The sequence below is a fragment of the Scyliorhinus torazame genome, chromosome 6 (assembly GCF_047496885.1).
Source record: "Scyliorhinus torazame isolate Kashiwa2021f chromosome 6, sScyTor2.1, whole genome shotgun sequence".
NCBI classification, from domain to species: domain Eukaryota; kingdom Metazoa; phylum Chordata; class Chondrichthyes; order Carcharhiniformes; family Scyliorhinidae; genus Scyliorhinus; species Scyliorhinus torazame.
In genome coordinates, this window is record NC_092712.1 from 76,748,824 (window position 1) to 76,768,621 (window position 19,798).

At 41.4% G+C, this 19,798-nt stretch overlaps 1 protein-coding gene across 3 annotated transcripts in view; it reads left to right on the top strand.

Annotated features, from left to right (window-relative positions):
• The window catches only part of LOC140424848 (enhancer of polycomb homolog 1-like), a 328,895-nt gene that overhangs the window by 255,280 nt on the left and 53,817 nt on the right, over positions 1-19,798 (top strand). For all 3 annotated transcript variants that reach the window (XR_011947709.1, XM_072508345.1, XM_072508344.1), the window contains 7 exons: positions 5,495-5,640; positions 6,060-6,266; positions 9,610-9,758; positions 11,217-11,376; positions 11,791-11,967; positions 13,213-13,302; positions 19,636-19,784. Coding sequence is in view for 2 of the 3 variants with exons in the window: in XM_072508345.1 (XP_072364446.1) it covers positions 5,495-5,640; positions 6,060-6,266; positions 9,610-9,758; positions 11,217-11,376; positions 11,791-11,967; positions 13,213-13,302; positions 19,636-19,784 (1,078 nt within the window). In the remaining variant the exon portion in view is untranslated. The remainder of the gene's footprint in view (positions 1-5,494; positions 5,641-6,059; positions 6,267-9,609; positions 9,759-11,216; positions 11,377-11,790; positions 11,968-13,212; positions 13,303-19,635; positions 19,785-19,798) is intronic.

The following is a 19,798-nucleotide window of genomic DNA, read 5'->3' on the forward strand; positions in this document are numbered from 1 at the left end:
GATTGTGGGGGGCTTCTTGATTCTCTTGAAGTCCATCTGCGAAACTGGATGGGGCAGTGGTTGACTCCTTCATCACTGCATGACATTCGTCCTCGGAATCCACGGCTAGGATTGATTGAATTCGCGATGTGTCCGGTGTGGCGTATTCGCACTTCATAATAAGGCCCACTCGGTAAGTGTTATCCAGGTATTCATCATCTGGATCCGTCGTACTGCCTGGATCAGAGTCATGCATTTGGTGTTGCACACTTCTGATGCGCTGCTGTCGGAATTGGGAGCGCTGGCTCCTGACTGGTGGTGCAGATCTGCACAGGGCTGCATAGTGGTTTGGTTTCCCACAGTTTAAACCGCGTTTGCCTCTTGCAGGGCAGTTTGTTTTTTTTAATGGGTGGTGCCGCAGTTCGCACACGTCATGACATCCGGTTCTCGGACGTCTGCACCTGCGCAGTGCGGTTTTCGGCCGCTTCGTGTTGCCGATTGCATTGCGCGTGCGTTGGGCCCTGGGAAGAGCGTGCAAAATGGCCGCTTTCGTCAACGTGGAGGCGCTGCATCTGGGAGATGGCCTGAACACACACCACCTCTTGGGAGGCTTGTTTTTCACTTTCTGCCGTTTTGTACTGTGAATAGCGATTTTTAGGGTGCTCATGCACAGCACACGTTTCAATCGCGACTGGCAGGGTCATGTGCTTGATTTTCAACAATGAAATGAAATGAAATTGCTCTCACAGAGGATCAGAGTGGACTCCAAAAACGATTTGGTCTCTGATCATGGAGTCAGTGATATCACCGAAGTTGCAGGATTGCGCTAGCAGTCTAAAGTTAGATAGGAGTTGAAGGATTCATCTTTACCTTGCATCCTCTGCTTGAAGATGTAGCGCTCGAAGATTTTGTTGGCGTCCATCTCGCAGTGGCTGTCGAATTTGTCCAGGATGGTTTGGTACTTTGTTTTGTCCTGCCCTTCGGAAAAGTGAAAGGAGTTGAAGATCTCTATCGCATGGTCACCAGCAATGGTTAGTAGAAGAGCTATCTTCCTAGCATCGGTCGCGCCATTGAGGTCGGATGCTTCCACGTATAGTTGAAATTTCTGCTTGAATGATCGCCAGTTGGCACTAAGATTGCCGGTGGTCCTGAGCTGATGAGGAGCCTGAATCTTGTCCATTGTGCCTCTATTCAGTAGCTGATTGTCACGGATCTTACTGAGTTGAACTAAATAGATTGAACGGTCACTCCTGGTATGTGGTGTTATGCTACTTCGGATAACACAGGCTGCTACTTGATGCAGTCTTAATTAAGGGATGCTCCAGACTCTGAAATTAGTTCAATGTGTTTATTAAACTATGAACACCGTTCTCAAATGAGTTCGACTCTCTGCTAATCTAACTGTCGTAACTCAGTCTAACTGTACCAGCTTGCTCTAAGCCACATGCTGGGGTGTGATGCTGCTGATCAACCCTGTCTAACTCTCTAGGTGTCCGTCTGTGGAAAGAGGCAGGGTGTGAGTGCCTCATCCCTTTTGTAGTGTTTATGTCATGCTACCTTGTGGTGATGCCACCTCTGAGTGTCCTGACTGCCCATTGGTTGTGTCCTATTCTGAGTGTGCATTGGTTGCATGTTTGCATATCATGACAGGTAGCACAAGTGGATAGCACTGTGGCTTAACAGCACCAAGGTCCCAGGTTCGATTCCTCGCTGGGTCACTGTGCAGAGTCTGCACGTTCTCCCCGTGTCTGCGTGGGTTTCCTCCGGGTGCTCCGGAGTTTCCTCCTGCAGTCCAAAGACATGCAGGTTAGGTGGATTGGCCATGATAAATTGCCCTTAGTGACCAAAAAGGGTTAGATGGGGTTATTGGGTTACGTGGATATGGTGGAAGTGAGGGCTTAAGTGGGTCGGTGCAGACTTGATGGGCTGAATGGCCTCCTTCTGCACTGTATGTTCTATGTTCAGAACTGAAGCCACTGGAAATTGTTAAAACTTCACTTGTTGGAGTCATGCCTGGCACAAAGGAAAACAATTGTGTTTGTTGGTGATCAACCATCTCAGTCCCAGGACACACACAGTTCCTCAGAGTAGTGTCCTATGCCCAACCATCTTCAGATGCTTCATCAAAGAACATGAGGTCAGAAATGGGGGAAGTTTGCTGATAATTGCATAATGTTCACCATTAGCAACCTCTCGGGTATTGAAGCAGTCTCTGTCCATATGCAGCAAGAAATATAAAACATTCAGACTAAGTGGCAAACTACATTTGTGCAAGACAAGTGTCAGGCAATGACCATCTCCAACAAAAGAAAATCTAAATCTAACCATTTCCCCATGACATTCAATGGCAGTACCATGGCTGAATTCCCCAGTCAGTATCCTAGGTTACCTTTGACCAGAAACTCAACTGGACCAACCATATAAATTCTGGTGTTTAAGAACAAAGAAGAGTACAGCACAGGAACAGGCCCTTTGGCCCTCCAAGCCTGCGCCGACCATGCTGACCGTCTAAACTAAAATCTTCTACACTTCCAGGGTCCGTAACCCTCTATTCTCATCATATTCATGTATTTGTCAAGATGCCCCTTAAATGTCACTATCGTCCCTGCTTCCACCACCACCTCCGGCAGCGGGTTCCAGGCACTCACTACTGTGTTTTTTTTAATAAAAAAACTTACCTCACACATCTCCTCTGAACCTTGCCTCTCGCACGTTAAACCTATGACCCCTCTACCCTGGGGAAAAGTCTCTGACTACCACTGTCTATGCCCCTCATAATCTTGTAGACCTCTATCAGGTCGCCCCTCAACCTCCTTCGTTCCAGTGAGAACAAACCAAGTTTATTCAACCTCTCCTCATAGCTAATGCCCTCCATACCAGGCAACATCCTGGTAAATCTCTTCTGCACCCTCTCTAATGCCTCCACATCCTTCTGGCAGTGTGGTGACCAGAATTGAACACTATATTCCAAGTGTGGCCTAACTAAGGTTCTTTACAGCTGCAACATGACTTGCCAATTTTTATACTCAATGCCCCGGCCAATGAAGGCAAGCATGCCGTATGCCTTCTTGACTACCTTCTCCACCTGTGTTGCCCCTTTCAGTGACCTGTGGAGCTGTACACCAAGATCTCTCTGACTGTCAATACACTTGAGGGTTCTACCATTCACTATATATTCCCTACCTGTATTAGACCTTCCAAAATGCATTACCTCACATTTGTCCGGATTAAACTCCATCTGCCATCTCTCCGCCCAAGTCTCCAAACAATCTAAATCCTGCTGTATCCTCCGACAGTCCTCATCGCTATCCGCAATTCCACCAACCTTTGTGTCGTCCGCAAACGTACTAATCAGACCAGTTACATTTACAAGAGCAGATCAGACGCTAGGGATTCTGCTGCGAGTAACTTGCCTCCTGTCCTTATCTACAAGACACAAGCTTAGAATGTGATGGAATACTCTTCATATGCCTAGATGAGTGCACTTCCAACAACACTTGAGAAACTTGACAGCATCCAGAACAAAGTAGCCACTGATTAACATCCCGTCCACTAGCTTTAAATATTGACTTCCTCCACCACAGTATGTACCACACATGAGATGCACTGCAGAAACACACCAAGGCTCCTTCGACTGCACCTTCCAAACCCATTGACAGCAGATGCATGGGCAAACTGTCACCTGCAAACTTCCCTCCAAATCACGCATCCTGACTTGAATATTATCCACCATTCCTTCACTGTCACTGGATCAAAATACTAGAACTTGACTTCATAACAGCAATGTTAGGTGTGTCAACACCAGTGTATTTCAAACTTTTTTTCCAGGGACCCATTTTTAAGCAACCGGATGACTTTTGCGACCCATGCCAGCTGACCTTCGTGACCCACCATTTTTGCTTACCTTTAATGCGACAGGTGAGCATGCATGCGACAGGTGAGCATGCTTGGTCCTCACGATTTCACTTGCTTTGTCATTCAATGTTACATTTCTGTATGGGTTGTTCATCAGAGATCCTGGAGCTCATACCAGCACTGCTTTGTCCTGTGGATTCTCCTGCGAAGTTTTCTCCAGATTCACTTGTGAGATCCTGGTCTCTTTGTGTCTCTAGCCCTCCTCCTTAGTCCAAAAAGATCCATCTTCAGTTCTTCACGTCCTGTTGCTTGTTTGCTGGAAGCTACAAAACGGAAGTTTCATTCCCAGAATACATGACATCAGTGTACCAGGTGTGTGACTGGCTCTCTGCTGCCCCTTCTGGCAGGAAGACTTAATCGATTTTTTAAAAAAGTCTGCTCCTGGAACAAGGTTCGACGTACGGGGGAAGCAGCCCTGCTGGATTCCGGGGCTGCGCAACGCATGCACGGGATGACTGGCATTCTTGAAAGCTGGTCATGGCTACCATTTTTAAAAGCTGGTCGTGGTCGGTTTGGGCACTTTCGCTGATTGTGAACGCTGCGACCGATTGTTCTGCGACTCACCCGTGGATCGTGACCCTGAGTTTAAAAATGGCTGGTCTCCACCAGCTGGACTGTGGCAGTTGAAGAAGGTGGTTCACCACACCTCAAAAGGTGATTATTGGTGGGCAATAAATGCTGACCCAGCCAAACCCCTTTGAAAGAATAAAAGAAAATAACATTTTTCTTTCAAGAAAGCAATATTTGGAGAGATAAATGTGAGACGGGAATTACCGCAGAATATATTGAAATGTGAAAGAATAACGGATTATGTGCTGATTTATAAATGTTAAAGGAAAAACATCAAGATCGGAATATAATCTAAATGTCCAATGATAGTTCCAAAATTGAGACATATTATGTAAACTATTGATTGCAAGAGTTGTAAAACGTAGTGCTTTGCTGAAAATGTGACCTTTTTTAATATGAGAAGAGGCTTACTTGATACCTTTTGCAAAAGTAGTTCCAGACTGCTAGTTTGAGGCAAGAATATGTAGGAATGAGAGAAACGGTAACTCCTGTATTAAGGTCGAATGCCTCACTTTGATTACTCATGAATTTTGAACTTTTCAAAATTGGGCTACTCTGCGATCTCTGTGTACCTTAACCCAACTTTAGCTAGCACACTTCATTGCATTCTCATGGCTTAAAATAATATTGTGGTTTTCCTTGGCAGACAGCAATTGATTTTGAATACTGTGTTCTAAACTTTGGGAAAATGTTTTGAAAACTTGAAATTGCCCTTTTAGTAAATAAAGCAACCTTCATTCCTTTTATATGTTAGGAAAGAAAGAAAAACAGTTGGCTTCTTGTATAAATTCGTACATTAATTTTTGATTGTTTGGTAGGGCCCAGCAAAAAAAAATTGCCTCGTCTTCCTGTCCAAACAAAGAAAAAAGGGAGTAATAATTACCAACATATTTGTTGTTTTTTTTCTCAGTAATTTCAGTGCATCAAATTAAGCTAAATTTTCCATAAATGATTATCAAATTAAAGATGCAGAGTCCTATTGAATTCCCTAACTTTGATTGAATTCTGAATGTACTTTTCTTTTATCCAGCTTTTAGCTTGGACGCTGAGCAACCAGATTATGATATGGATTCAGATGATGAAGCGTTTGTGAATAAACTAAGGAAGAAGATGGACATCACTCCTCTACAATTTGAGGAGATGATTGATCGTCTAGAAAAAGGCAGTGGTCAGCAGGTATGAAAACTATTTAACTTGCTATGGCTGCATTTATTGTGTCTTTATGTTGGCATTGTGCACCTTTAATATAGATCAAAAATGATAGTCCTTTTGGGGGGCAAGAAGGGGGTTGGTTGCTCTTGACTGATGCCTTCATAATTTCGTCCAGCAGACATTGGATGTCAACAATTCGGTGTTTGCTGTGTGACTTGCTCTAGCAAAATGGGTATATGAACTTGGGTGTGTTTTAGAATAAAATACTCCAGAGGGAGGAAGAGTCATTTGGACTTGGAATGTTAAATCTGTTTTCTCACTCGGCAGATGCTGTAAGACCTGCTGAGTTTTACCAACATTTTTTGTTTTAGAATAAAGTTGAACAAAGTGCAATGTTTAAATTTAGTCAGTATTTTAACAGGAACTTTGATTTGTTTTATTAGCTGGTAACTCTCCAGGAGGCAAAGTTGCTATTGAAGGAGGATGATGACCTCATCTGGGAAGTGTATGAGTATTGGATTCGGAAAAGGAAAAACTGTAGAGGTTGTTCACTTATCCCAACTGTAAAACAGGAAAAACGGGATGGTTCCAGTACCAACGATCCTTATGTTGCTTTCAGGAGAAGAACTGAAAAGATGCAAACCAGAAAGGTTTGTTTGAAACCATGCATGATTGCCAGTTGTCATTTATCTAGCACCTAATAATCACTTTAGAAAACCCCTTTGAAAATTCATTTATCTTTGATTTGAAATGATGCAGTGAAAGATTTGTTGATATGCTGATGGTTCAGTTTGAGCATGTGAAACAGTTGTATGGGACATTAACAAAATTCCCTTCCGTAAATGGTACAATATATTTTTAGATTCAAAATTCTCGGTGCGTCAATGAATATTAGCTGATTTTATTTTTTAAATTACTGATTTGTGGATATTAATGAAATGCACTGATATTTTACGAGTGAAAAAATTCAAGTGTCAATCTATTTTACCACCATAACAATATTTGTAATTTGGAGCTTAACGCATCAATTATTGTTGATAATATATTGGTTTAAAAGATCATATGCGTAATAGGAAAAAGAATATCAACGCTAGTGGTTCAGAGAATCTCCAAATTGAGTGCAGAAGCGGGCCATTCAGCCTGTTGTGCCTGCAATGGCTCTCTGTGCAATTCACTCTGCCATTCTCCTGCCTTCTTCTCCCCATCACCCTGCACTCTTCATTTTCAGATAACCATCTAATTCCCATTGAATGCTTTTATTGAACTTGCCTCCACCACACTCGGACAATGCAATTCAGACCTTTAACCACTTGCTGCCTTTAAAAACAAATCCTTTTTATTTTTCTTGCTGCTTTTGAAAGTTGCTTTAAATCTGTGCCCCCTCATTCACGATCCATTCGCCATCCATTCTAAAGTAAAAGCAGTTCTTTCCCCTTGACTCCGTCCAGACACCTTATGATTTTGAATGCCTTTATCAAATCCCCTCCCAAGGAAAGCAGTCCTAACTCCTCCAATTTAGTTACAGCTTATATAAATTTTCATTTAAGCTAATAAAGTTTTCACTGGAATGCAAATGAGATAAATTCCAAAACTTCATTTACTAAAAAATTCTGTTTAAAATACTGCTGTAATAGTTTTATAATTTATGCAAACTACAGTGTCCAGACTGTTTAATGTAATCTGTTTTGCTGCAGGAATTTTTTTTAATAGTCTGTGATCCAAATTATGGTTCAACATGGTTGCATTTTGAGACTTTCTAAAACAGGCAGATGTGTAGTATGCATTTTAAGTTAATCAGCCATGATCATAGAATCAACAGTGCAGAAGGAGGCCATTCGGCCCATCGAGTCTGCCCTGGCTCTTGGAAAGAACACCCGACCCAAGGTCCACACTTCCACCATATCCCCATAACCCAGTAACCCCACCCAACATATTAAATAGAAGAATAGGCTCAAGGGCCATATGATCTGCAGTTCCTTTTTCTTATGTGCTTAAAATAGTAGTTACTTAATAAATATAATTAGCATTATAATGCTGTTGAGTCAAGCTCTCCGTTTGCACATACGTTTGTTGAGGGTGATGCAAAGCTTGGGATAATAACTGCAAGGCCCATATATTTTGGGGGCTCTCCAGTGTTTTCCTGATTTTTAAAGGAGAGCCTTGGAATGTACAACAAAATGGTGAGAACTGAACTCTGGCGCCAAAGGAATTGATCTAGAAACTACAGCAAAGTTATTTATTTCCGATGAAGTCGTAATCCGCTAGCTTCGATGGCTTTGAAGCCTGGGCAATTGCAGCTGGCTTTTTCTTTTAAATTTTCATGAGCATTCTAATATCTTTATATATTCTACACTGTCTTGCTGTTGGATATCACCTTGGCATGAATATACTCCCTATAGTCAAGAGGGAAGAATGCTTGTGGAGCTGAGATCTGGTAATAGGATGCAGTGGTGGAATGCATTTTGGATTAGAGTAAATTAGCTGTAAGCCTCTGGGTCTTTCTGAGAGTCTACTTGTGGGTCTATAAATAATTTTCGATATGCTGTAACTGGAGAGGAAGTTTTAAAAATAATATCTTCCACATGTTTCATGGCCTACCTTTGCATGGCACATTCTGCGATCCTTGGCAGGCAAGTCATGTTGCAGCTGCATAGAACCTTAGTTAGGCCACACTTGGAGTATAGTGTTCAATTCTGGTTGCCACACTACCAGAAGGCATTAGAGAGGGTGCAGAAGAGATTTACCAGAATGTTGCCTGGTATGGAGGGCATTAGCTATGAGGAGCGGTTGAATAAACTTGGTTTGTTCTCACTGGAACGAAGGAGGTTGAGGGGCGACCTGATAGAGGTCTACAAAATTATGAGGGGCATACAGAGTGGATAGTCCGAGGCTTTTCCCTGGGGTAGAGGGGTCAATTACTAGGGGGCATAGGTTTAAGGTGCGAGGAGCAAGGTTTAGAGTAGATGTACGAGGCAAGTATTTTATGCAGAGGGTAGTGGTTGCCTGGAACTCTCTTCCGGAGGAGGTGGTTGAAGCAGGGACGATAGTGACGTTGAAGGGGCATCTTGATAAATACATAAATAGGATGGGAATAGAGGGATATGGACCCCAGAAGTGTTGAAGATTTTAGTTTAGGCGGGCAGCATGGTCGGCGCAGGCTTGGAGGGCTGAAGGACCTGTTCCTGTGCTGTATTTTTCTTTGTTCTTTCACCTGACTGGAAGAACAGCCAAAATTGGCCCCTTTTAAAAAAAAATTAAGTGCCCAATTCTTTTTCTTTCAAATTAAGGGACAATTTAGAGTGGCCAATCTATCTATCCTGCACATCTTTGGGTTGTGGGGGTGAGACCCATGCAGACCCGGGGAGAATGTGCAAATTCCACACTGACACTGATAGAACCCGGGTCCTCTGCATTGTGAGGCAGCAGTGCTAACCACCGTGCCACCTCAAACTTGATACCTAATGACTTATTGTTTGCATTTTTGGGAATTAACAAAGTTTTGCAACTTGTGCTGCTTTTCATTACCTTTAGCTGCATTATATCTTCACGCAAAACTTTGGTATGTAAATGCATGCACAACTGAAGTAGAGATTTATTTATACAGGTAAATTAGTCAAGTTCGCAAAACCCCTATCAGTGATTAGAAGTAGATTGCCGGTATATTCAATATTTATGCTTCTCCACAGAAATATTTCCTAATAACATTATCTCACATGTTTTATGTAATGTGATTCTGTTTTTGGTTGGCAAGTTGACACAGCGATAATTTAATATTTTTAAGGCTGAGTTGGATAGATTCTTGACCGACAAAGGAGTCAAATTGTATAGCGGGTAGACAGGAAAGCAGAGGCCACAATCGGAGCCATGATCTATTCAAATGGCCTACTCCTATTACTAATTTATATGTTCATATAATTATGTTCATATAATTAATATTATATTTGTTTGAGTCTAATGAAACAATGAACTAAATGGCTTTTTCATTTCCTACAGAATCGTAAAAATGATGAAGCTTCGTATGAAAAGATGCTGAAGTTGCGAAGGGATCTGAGTCGAGCTGTAACCATCTTGGAGATGATAAAACGCAGAGAGAAAAGCAAAAGAGAGCTGTTGCATCTAACGTTGGAAATTGTAGAGAAAAGGTAAATAAGTGTTCTATAATGTATTCGTTTGTACATTGATTTTTTTTTTAAATGGCAAAAAATGAAGATTTTTCGAATTAGTTTCGAAGCTTGCATATTACCTGTTAAATTGATAATGGGAATTAGTCTGTCTTAAATTTATATATGCACTACTTTTTTGTAGTTTCAATCCACAAAATGTACATGGTAATATATTGTGGGAGAATTCTAGCACAGAGGATTCATTTCTGTGTTGGTAATATGCTGAAAATGGAGGGCAGCACGGTGGAGCAGTGGTTAACACTGCTGCCTCACGGCGCCACGGTCCCAGGTTCGATCCCGGCTCTGGGTCACTGTCCATGTGGAGTTTGCACATTCTCCCCTTGTTTGCGTGAGTTTCGTCCCCACAACCCAAAGATGTGCAGGGTAGGTGGATTGGCCACGCTAAATTGACCCTTAATTGGAACAAATTAATTGGGTACTCCAAATTTATTTTTTTAAATGTCGAAAATGTTGGAATGCTTATGTTGCATCACTTGCTTGCCTTCTGTTTTCTATTTTTGCTATTAACAAAAGTTTCTATAAGTAATCTTTTTCTGGAAAAAACATAGTCTTACAACCAACTGCTGCTGCACCTCAGCAAACAAGCCCTGCTGCACTGCCATAGACAAGAAAATAATAATTTAGATTTGGTTTCCTGTAAAACTTTGTACTAGCTATCAATGTCTTTCCCTTTTTGCACCAAATCTCTGTTTCTATCTCCTTCCTTCAGTCATCCTCTGCCTCTTTTTTTATGCGTCTAACTCTTTCCGCTACCTCCATTTAAACTTGTATGTGCGCATCCTAAATAAAAAGTGAGAATCTCTGGGATGGAGTTGATTTTCTGGCTTGAGAGTAGCATAATGGGAATTGTAACTGCATAGGCAGTTGCCATCTTCTAACTGTCATGACCATGCTCATCAGGAATATAAATGAGGCTAGCTCTCAATTTCAACTGTTGATAGTGTGTTTGGCTGACTGAATTAATTTGCTTTCTGACTGAATGGAGATCCATTGCAATTATCTGTTCATATAAAATTTAAACATAATCTTGATGCTTGTTAAAATACCACATCTATAAGCTCAGCAAGTGAACAGGGTAAACTATTGAGAATAATATGCAGAGCAATCGAAGAGTTAATTTCTGGTTGAGTAGTAAAAGGAATAAGTAGAATTTATAATAAAGTAAAACAGCTGAATTTTCTGCCATGCTTTCTTAAAAAATATCTTTTCCCATGTCTTCGCCCCCAGGAAAGGCCAGTATTTTAGAAGTTTACTTGCCTCTTGCTAATAAAGTTGCCTTTTGTTCAGTTTGTTTAGGTAGACAAAATACTAATTTGTTATATGACTGATGTTGTGTTTCACATTTTGTGTCCTAGACCACAATAAGCTAAGTTTGTAAGAGTAATTTGACTGAAATTATGCCCTTTGCAACCGTAGGCACAGTCTAGGTGACTTCAGTGGCGAGATTTTATCTGAAGTCATGGCGCAGCGGCAGCATGTGAAACCAACCTACACTGTGCCCATCATTCCGATATCTAATAGCAATCAGTTTAAACATCAAGAGTTTATGGAGTTTAAAGAATTTAAAGTTAATAAGGTGAGAACTTGATCACTTACCAAAACAAATGCAAAGTTTGGTTGTGCCGGTCAGGGTAACATTTTTTTTAAAAGGCAAGTAGTGTGCTTAAGATAATCTCCATTGGGTTCTGGTGCCATCTGTTAAGTCCAGTTCTGAACAGTGGTAAGAATTTTATTTTGTGATGTGACTAAATCTCGCACTGGAATGAATAGATTTAAGAACAAAGCAGTTGGTAATTCAATTAATTTGGTCTGTTACTAACTTAGTGGAAATGCTAAATTTCTTTAAAACATATTTGAATCGCTGCATTACAAAAGGCAAAATGGCCTAGTGTGTGGGTACCATTAATAACAATTAATATAATTAATAACAATCATCTTACATTGGCAATTGCAACATTTCAATGTTTCTTCTATGCTAATTGTGTTGTAGCAAGAGAATGTGGAGATTATACGACCCAAGAGAAAATATGAGAAGAAAAAACATAAAGTCTTACAACCAACTGCTGCTGCACCTCAGCAAACAAGCCCTGCTGCACTGCCAGTCTTTAATGCAAAGGACATAAACCAGTATGACTTTCCCAGCTCTGATGAAGAGCCCTTCTCACAGGTCTGTAGCATGCTCAGTCAATTAAATTAATCAGAGGGAAATTTCGGTACCTGGTTCAGTAACAAACTAAATATCTCTATGCAGCTGATATGCAGATATAACTCCATACCCGTTTAAAGTTATATATTCTGTCCTTGTTTTCACACAATCTTCGGTCTAAACCTATAACTGTAATTATCTATTACACTATAATTGAATTCTCCCACCAGTGATGGAATGGCAGTCCACCCATTAGTAGGAAGGCAATTATGAATTGTCACGTTTACGTAGCCAGTATCCAATATAAATCTGGATTCAGAAATAGTGCGGAGGCCTAAGGATTTTAAAAATATAATCAATCCCCGGTGAAGGAGTAGAGACTGCATTCAGTCCATAGTTGAAGCAGGTGAGGCATAATTGGACCGGAAGGTCTGCAGTGTGGAGCTGTAGGTAATGAGGAGGGGTGGATGGTGAGCTTGATCATAGACTTTGGGGGGGAACAGTGGATGAGAGTTTGTGGAAAGAAGGGAAGGAGAACGCAGTTACCAGTTGGGGACATGGGGCAGTGCAGAAATTCGAGTTAAGGTTGGAGGCTGGGAGGGTGTGACAAGTAGAGTTAGAGGATGAGAAGAAAGGTAAAACTGACTTAGAGCGATTGTCAAGATGGAAAAAACATGGGCAAGTTGAAGAGAGAATATACAGCATAGTAAGGCAGAGCAGAGTAGGAGGCCTGGGGGTATGGGGCAGAGAAAAGAATTGATGTCAAAATTAAGCTGAAGCTTAGAAAAAAATGACTTGTATGGTACACCCATAATACTAAAGTTGGGCATAGTGGCAATTGAGGTGGAAGTAGAGAAGAGTGAGGGAGGAGAAGGGGCGACGAGAGGGCAGATAAGGCAGAAAGGAAAAGGGGTCAATATGATTAAAATATTGAGCATTGTGGGAGATGGGGGAGGTCAGTAAGAATGATGGTCAGTGGCAATCTGCGGTACTCGATTGGCATGGGAGCAGGGAGATTTATTCACAAACATGCTAGGGTTGCAAGTAGAACTACAGCAGTGAAAACTATAATTTCATAGCCCTGGCTTATTAGTCCAAAGCATATCATTGGGCACAATAGGAGGCACCTGAAATTCTGCATTCGTTAGGGGCTGGCCAGAGGCAGACTGAAAAGGGGCCTCAATAAGCCATCTTTGCAGGAAAGTAGACCTGCTAAACCTTTGGAAATCAATTTCAACCTTGCATTCTATCTTTCTTTTGCTGAAGGTCCATTCTGCATCCTCGGAAGCAGAGGAAGAGAATGATCCAGATGGTCCTTTCGCTTTCCGAAGGAAAGCAGGATGTCAGTACTATTCTGTAAGTGCCAAAAAATTAGATGGTGTCAAGGGTAGATCTTTGTTTAAAGGTAATTCCATATTGTCTTTGTTTTAATCATCATAATGTTACATATTTGTGGTTATGTTTGCAATTACAGCATAGTTTAAATTTTCTTGATCTCTCGTGGCATTTTAAAATCTTTTTTAAAAATCTTATTAGTGTCACAAGTAGGCTTACATTAACACTGCAATGAAGTTACTGTGAAAATCCCCTAGTCGCCATACTCCAGCGCCTGCTTCGGGTACACTGAGGAAGAATTCAGAATGTCCAATTCACCTAACAAGCGCGTCTTTTGGGACTTGTGGGAGGAAACCCCCACACACACACACACACGGGAAGAATGTGCAAGCTCCGCACAGACAGTGCCCCAAGCCGGGAATCAAACCTGGGTCCCTGGAGCTGTGAAGCAACAGTGCTAACCACTGTGCTGCCGTGTTTAATAGTAATCCCTACAGTGCAGAAGAAGGCCATTTGGCCCATCGAGTTTGCATCGGCCCTTGGAAAGAGCACCCTACTTGAGCTCAAGTCCCCACCTATCCCAGTAATCCCACCTAACTTTTTGGGCACTAGGGGACAAATTAGCATGGCCAGACAACATAACCTGCACATCTTTGGACTGTGGGAGGAAACCGGAGCACCCGTAGGAAACCCACGCAGACACGGGAAGAAAGTGCAAACTCCACACAGACCGTCACCAGAGGTGGCAATTGAGCTCTGGTCCCTGGAGCTGTGAGGCAGCAGTGCTTGCCACTGTGCTGATATCTTAAAATTGTTTCAGTATTTTAATATATCTTCTTTTAGATTAGAAGTACCCGCCTAGGCTAGACTGTTGAATCAAATCCAATTGGACATGCAGCAAGTTTTGTACAACCTCCTCCAAAAATTAATGTCTTTATCAAATCTAACACAATTAATTGACTGATGTACTTGGGCTGAACTAACATTAAATAATAATTCTGGTGCTAATGCTAATTTATCAAGCAATCTTTGTTATACTTGGGTAATTGTAGTGTAGATTTGTCCAGATGTGGGCATTGCAAAGTTAATCAATATTGCATATTCTCCAATGTAGCCGAGCCCAACCTAAACGTGAATTCCTATTGACACTCTGGTAGCGAGCAGCAATACAAGTTATTAAATTTCTACCATTTCGTGTTCTTCCATGCTTTAATTACTTATGTGTTAATAGCCTGATCAAAAGTGATCTTGTATGTCTGTTGAGAACTGGTAATAAAGGCAAATTGGAAAACGCAGATTAGTTAGCTTTGTGATCCACGTTGAACCTTACTCTTTCAATTGCCAGCAAAACGTTTTTAAAATAGCTTAATAAAATTTGCTTGATCTTAAAAGTATCATTCTTCAGCTCCTTGTAGCCCATTTCCTGATGTCTGTTAAGCTTCGCATATTTAATTTTTCAAAATTCCCTAGATTCGGGGACGTTTCCAATAGATTGGAAAATAGCAAATAGTAGCTCTTTTATTCAATCAATGATGGAGATGAAAAGCAGGAAATTCCTGGCCTGTTAATTTAATATTTTCTCTATGACCAATGTTAGGAGCTATTATTAAACATGCTATAGCAGGGCACTTCGATAAATTCAAGGTAATCAGGTGCAAACACCCATGATTTTGAAAGGGAAATCGTGTTTAACCAATTTAATGGAGGTCTTTGAAGAACTGTGGATAATGGGGAACCGGTGGATGTGCTGTAATTAGATTTCCAGAAGGCATTTGATAAAGTGCCACATCAAAGGTTATTGCAGAAAATAGAAACTTGTGGTATACAGGGTAACATATTGGCACAGATAGAAGATCTTCTAGCTAGCCAACTGGAAACAGTAGGCATAAATGGGTCATTTTCTAGTTTGGCAGGATGTAACGATTAGTGTTGCTACAAGGATCAGTGCTGTGGCATCAACTTTTTACAATTTGTATAAATTACTTGGATAAAGGGACCAAAGACATGGTTGCTAAATTTGCCAATTATACAAAGAGAGATAGAAAATTAAGTTATGAAGAGGACAGTGGCAAGCACTGCTGCCTCATAGCTTCAGGGTCCCGGGTTCAATTCCAGCCTTGGGTGACTGTGTAGAGATTGCACTTTCTCCCTGTGTCTGCGTGGGTTTCTTCTGGGTGCTCCAGTTTTCCTCCTACAGTCCAAAGATGTGCAGGTTAGGTGGATTGGCCATGCTTAATTGCCCCTTAGTGTCAAAAAGGTTTGGTGGAGTTACTGGTTTATGGGGATAGGTTGGAGGTGTGGGCTTAAGTAGGGTGCTCTTTCCAAGGGCTGGTGCAGACTCAGTGGCCCAAATGGCCTCCTACAGATTCTAATATTCTATGGCAAGGAGGGTACAAAGGCATATGGTTATGTGAGTGGGCAAAGATCTGGCACGCTGAGTATAATGTGGCAAAATGTGAATAGTCCACTTTGGCAGGAAGAATAACAAAGCACGTTATCTAAATGGTGAAACATTGCAGAGCTCTAGGATGCAGGGAATGAGTTGCAAAAGGTTAGTATGCAAGTGTAGCAAGTAATTAAGAAAACTAAGAGCCTATTGTTTACAGCGAAGGGAATTGAATACAAAGGTTAGAGGAGTTATTCTTAAGTTACGCAGGTCTTTGGTGAGATTACAGTGTGCAATATTGGTCTCCTTATTTAAGGAAGGCTGTAAATACTTTGCTGTAAATGCTTTGGAAGTAGATCAGAGAAGGTTTACTAGTCTAATACTTGGAATGGGCAGGTTGTCTTATGGGGGAAGGTTGGACAGGCTAAACTTGAGTTGCTTGTTTAAGACCAATTGGGAGAATCTCATTCTCTGAGTAGAGAGACTTTTGAACACTTTTTCAAAAGGTGAAGGAAGCAGTCTTTAAATATTTTAAGTCAGCGCTAAACAGATTCTTGATGATCAAGGGGGTGAAAGGTTATCCAAGGTAGGCAGGAATGTGCAGTTGAGGTTACAGTCTGATAAACCATGATTTTATTGAATGGCGGAGCAAGTTAGAGAGGCCAATTTGCTACTCCTTATTTGTATGTCTGTGTATTGAGTCTTGATAGACTGAACCCATAAGGGAAATCTTAAAGTTAAAATGTGCCACATTTCGTTGATTTGTGGGTGTTGGAAGTTGTTTTTATCTACTCTGAATCACCTTCCGATTAGATTAAACAATGATATTGAAGGAAATACTTTCAAAACACTATAAATACAAGTAGTCAGGATGTCCCAAAGTGCTTCACAGCCAATAAACCTAGTGATATGGTCCAGGCAAATGTGGCAGCCAGTCAATACACAGCAATAAATTGATAAATGACCAGTTTGTATGTTTCTCAGATACTGGTTGAGGAATACGTATTGGCCAGGACACTGGATACATTCTGTTTGTTCTTTTTCATAGGATCCTTTAAATCCACTTGAAAAGACAGAGCCTCAGTTAATTTACAATCTAAAGGACCATTAGGTTTATAATGTTGTTACCCGAGATTGTGTTTGAGTTCTGCCATAATGTTTCAACCTGGGAGTGCAGCACGGTAGCATTGTGGATAGCACAATTGCTTCACAGCTCCAGGGTCCCAGGTTCGATTCACGGCTTGGGTGACTGTCTGTGTGGAGTCTGCACATCCTCCCCGTGTGTGCGTGGGTTTCCTCCCACAGTCCAAAGATGTGCAGGTTAGGTGGATTGGCCATGATAGATTGCCCTTAGTGTTCCAAATTGCCCTTAATGTTGGGTGGGGTTACTGGGTTATGGGGATAGGGTGGAGGTGTTGACCTTGGGTAGGGTGCTCTTTCCAAGAGCCGGCGCAGACCCGATGGGCCGAATGGCCTCCTTCTGCACTGTAAATTCTATGAATATCTATCTATGCTGCCACTGAATAGTACAAGCACATGACCTCAAATGTGTCTTCCTGTTGAGCTTCCTCCTTTCATTTCTCTCTCTTCCCTACCTTTTTAAAAAAAATATTGAATTGTCACTTCCACAAAATGGTGGAGATTCCTAACATTTGGACAATAATTACGTGAGCCGCTCATTTTCTGAGAAAGCTATATTCCATGTAAACCTATAAAAAGAGCGGAATCTATGCCAAAGTGATGCACCTGGTGCACATTTTGTCCTCGCCCTCTCATATCCCTAAAGCACATCTGTCTGCAAATTTTTGTGTGCTTAACTAAATTACAATTAATATAATGGCTATAAATTAGAATTGAACAAATAGGGAGCATACCAATCATTAAGCAAGATAGGAAATTGGTATTAGTAAAGAAATAGTTTTGGGGAAATTAATGGGATTGAAGGAGGACAAATGTCCAGGGCCTGATAATCTTCATCTCAGAGTATTTAGGGAAGTGGCCCTAGAAATAGTAGATCCATTGGTGGTCATTTTCCGAAATTCTTTGGACTCTTGAATGGTTCCTACAGATTGCTGGGTAGCGAATGTAACCCCGCTATTTAAAAGGGAGGTAGAGAGAAAACGGGGAACTATAGACCAGTGAGCCTAACGTCAGTAGTAGGGAAGTTGCTGGAGTCCATTATCAAGGATTTCAAAGCACATTTGGAAAGCAGTGGTATAATCGGACAAAGTCAGCATGGATTTATGAAAGAAAATCATGCTTGATAAATCTGCTAGAATTCTTTGAAGATATAACTAGTAGAGTTGACCAGGGAGAACCGGTGGGTGAGGTTTATTTAGACTAGGTTTTCAACAAGGTTTCAGATAGCAGATTAATATGTAAAGTTAAAGCGCAAGGGATTATGGGTAGTGTCTTGAGCTGGATAGAAAGCCGGTTAGCAGACGGGAAGCAAAAAGTTGGAATAAATGGGTCTTTTTCTGATTGGCAGGCAGTGACTAGTTGAGTACCGCAGGGATCTGTGCAAGGACCCCAACTGCTTCACATTATGTATTAATGATTTGAGGAAACTAAATGTATTATCTCCAAATTTGCAGGTGATACAAAGTTGAGTGTGAAGGTGAATTGTGAGGAGGATGCAGAGATGCTTCAGCGGGATTTGGACAGGCTGAGTGAGTGGGCATATGAATGGCAGATGCAGGAAAATGTGGATAATTGAGAGGTTATCCGCTTTGGTATCAAAAATAGGAAGGCAGATTATTATTTCCAACAGGTGTAAATTGAGCGAGGTGGATACTCAGCGAGACCTTGGTGTTCTCGTGCATCAGTCGCTGGAAGTAAGCATGCAGGTACAGCAGGCAGTAAAGAAGGCAAATGGTATGTTGGCCTTCATAGCAAGGGGATTTGAGTACAGGAATAGAGATGTTTTACTGCAATTGTTGGGGCATTGGTGAGGCCACGCCTGGAGTATTGTGTGCAGTTTTGGTGTCCGTATCTGAGGAAGGATGTTCTTGTTATGGAGGGAGTGCAACAAAGGTTTACCACGTTGATTCCTGGGTTGGCGGGACTGTCATATGAGGAGAGGCTAAACCGGTTAGGATTATATTCATAAGAGTTTAGAAGATATCATAGAAACTTACAAAATTCTAACCGGATTAGACAGGGTAGATTTAGAAAGAATGTTCCTGAAGGTGGGGTGTCCAGAACTAGGGGCCATAGTTTGAGGATAAAGGATAAACCTTTTAGGGCTGACGCGAGGAGAAATTTCTTCACCCAGATAGTGGTGAATCTGTGGAATTCGCTACCACAAAGTACTTGAGGTCAAAACATGGTGTAATTTCAAGAAGGAATTAGATATAGCTCTTGGGGCTAAAGGGATCAAAGGCTATGGGGAGAAGGCGGGGTCAGGGTATTGAACTTGATGATCAGCCATGATCATAATGAATGGTGGAGCAGGCTCAAAGGGCGGAATGGCCTCCTATTTTTATGCTTCTAATTGGTTGTACTTGCATGCATTTCTTATCTCAATGTAAGTCAGCGGGAATTATGTTCAAGTTTTGCATGAGCTAAGCCATTATTAAGATTTCTGCTAATACACTACGTAAATGCAAGTTGTTATTTGGAAGGAAGTTCTAAATAAAAGCCCTGAACCCGAAATCGATTGAAACAGAACATTCCTTCCCATTCTCTCTTCTGCAACTGGAAGATCTATCATTATATTTTGAAACCTATTCACAAAGCAAAACTCATGGTACAGGGTATTGAAATAGAAAACTTTTAATAGTTCTGCACTTGAGCAGTATGAATTGCTTGTGTAATACAAATGGTTAAAGAACATGCTTCTGTATTCTTTATAAATGCAGTGCTGACTTTATTAGCCAGTTGAAAGTGGGAATTATAATTATTGGAAAAGGAAGTATTGCTAAAATACAAATGCTTTGGTTCACTGAGGTAAATTTATGTTCTTTCAGCCTCGCTTGGATCAAACCGGGAACTGGCCATGGTGTAGTCCAGAAAAGGGAGGATTAGGAGATATTCGCTACAGATACTGCCTCACCACACTGACTGTCCCCAGGAGGTGCATTGGTTTTGCACGAAGACGTGTTGGACGAGGCGGAAGGTTAGTAAATCTAG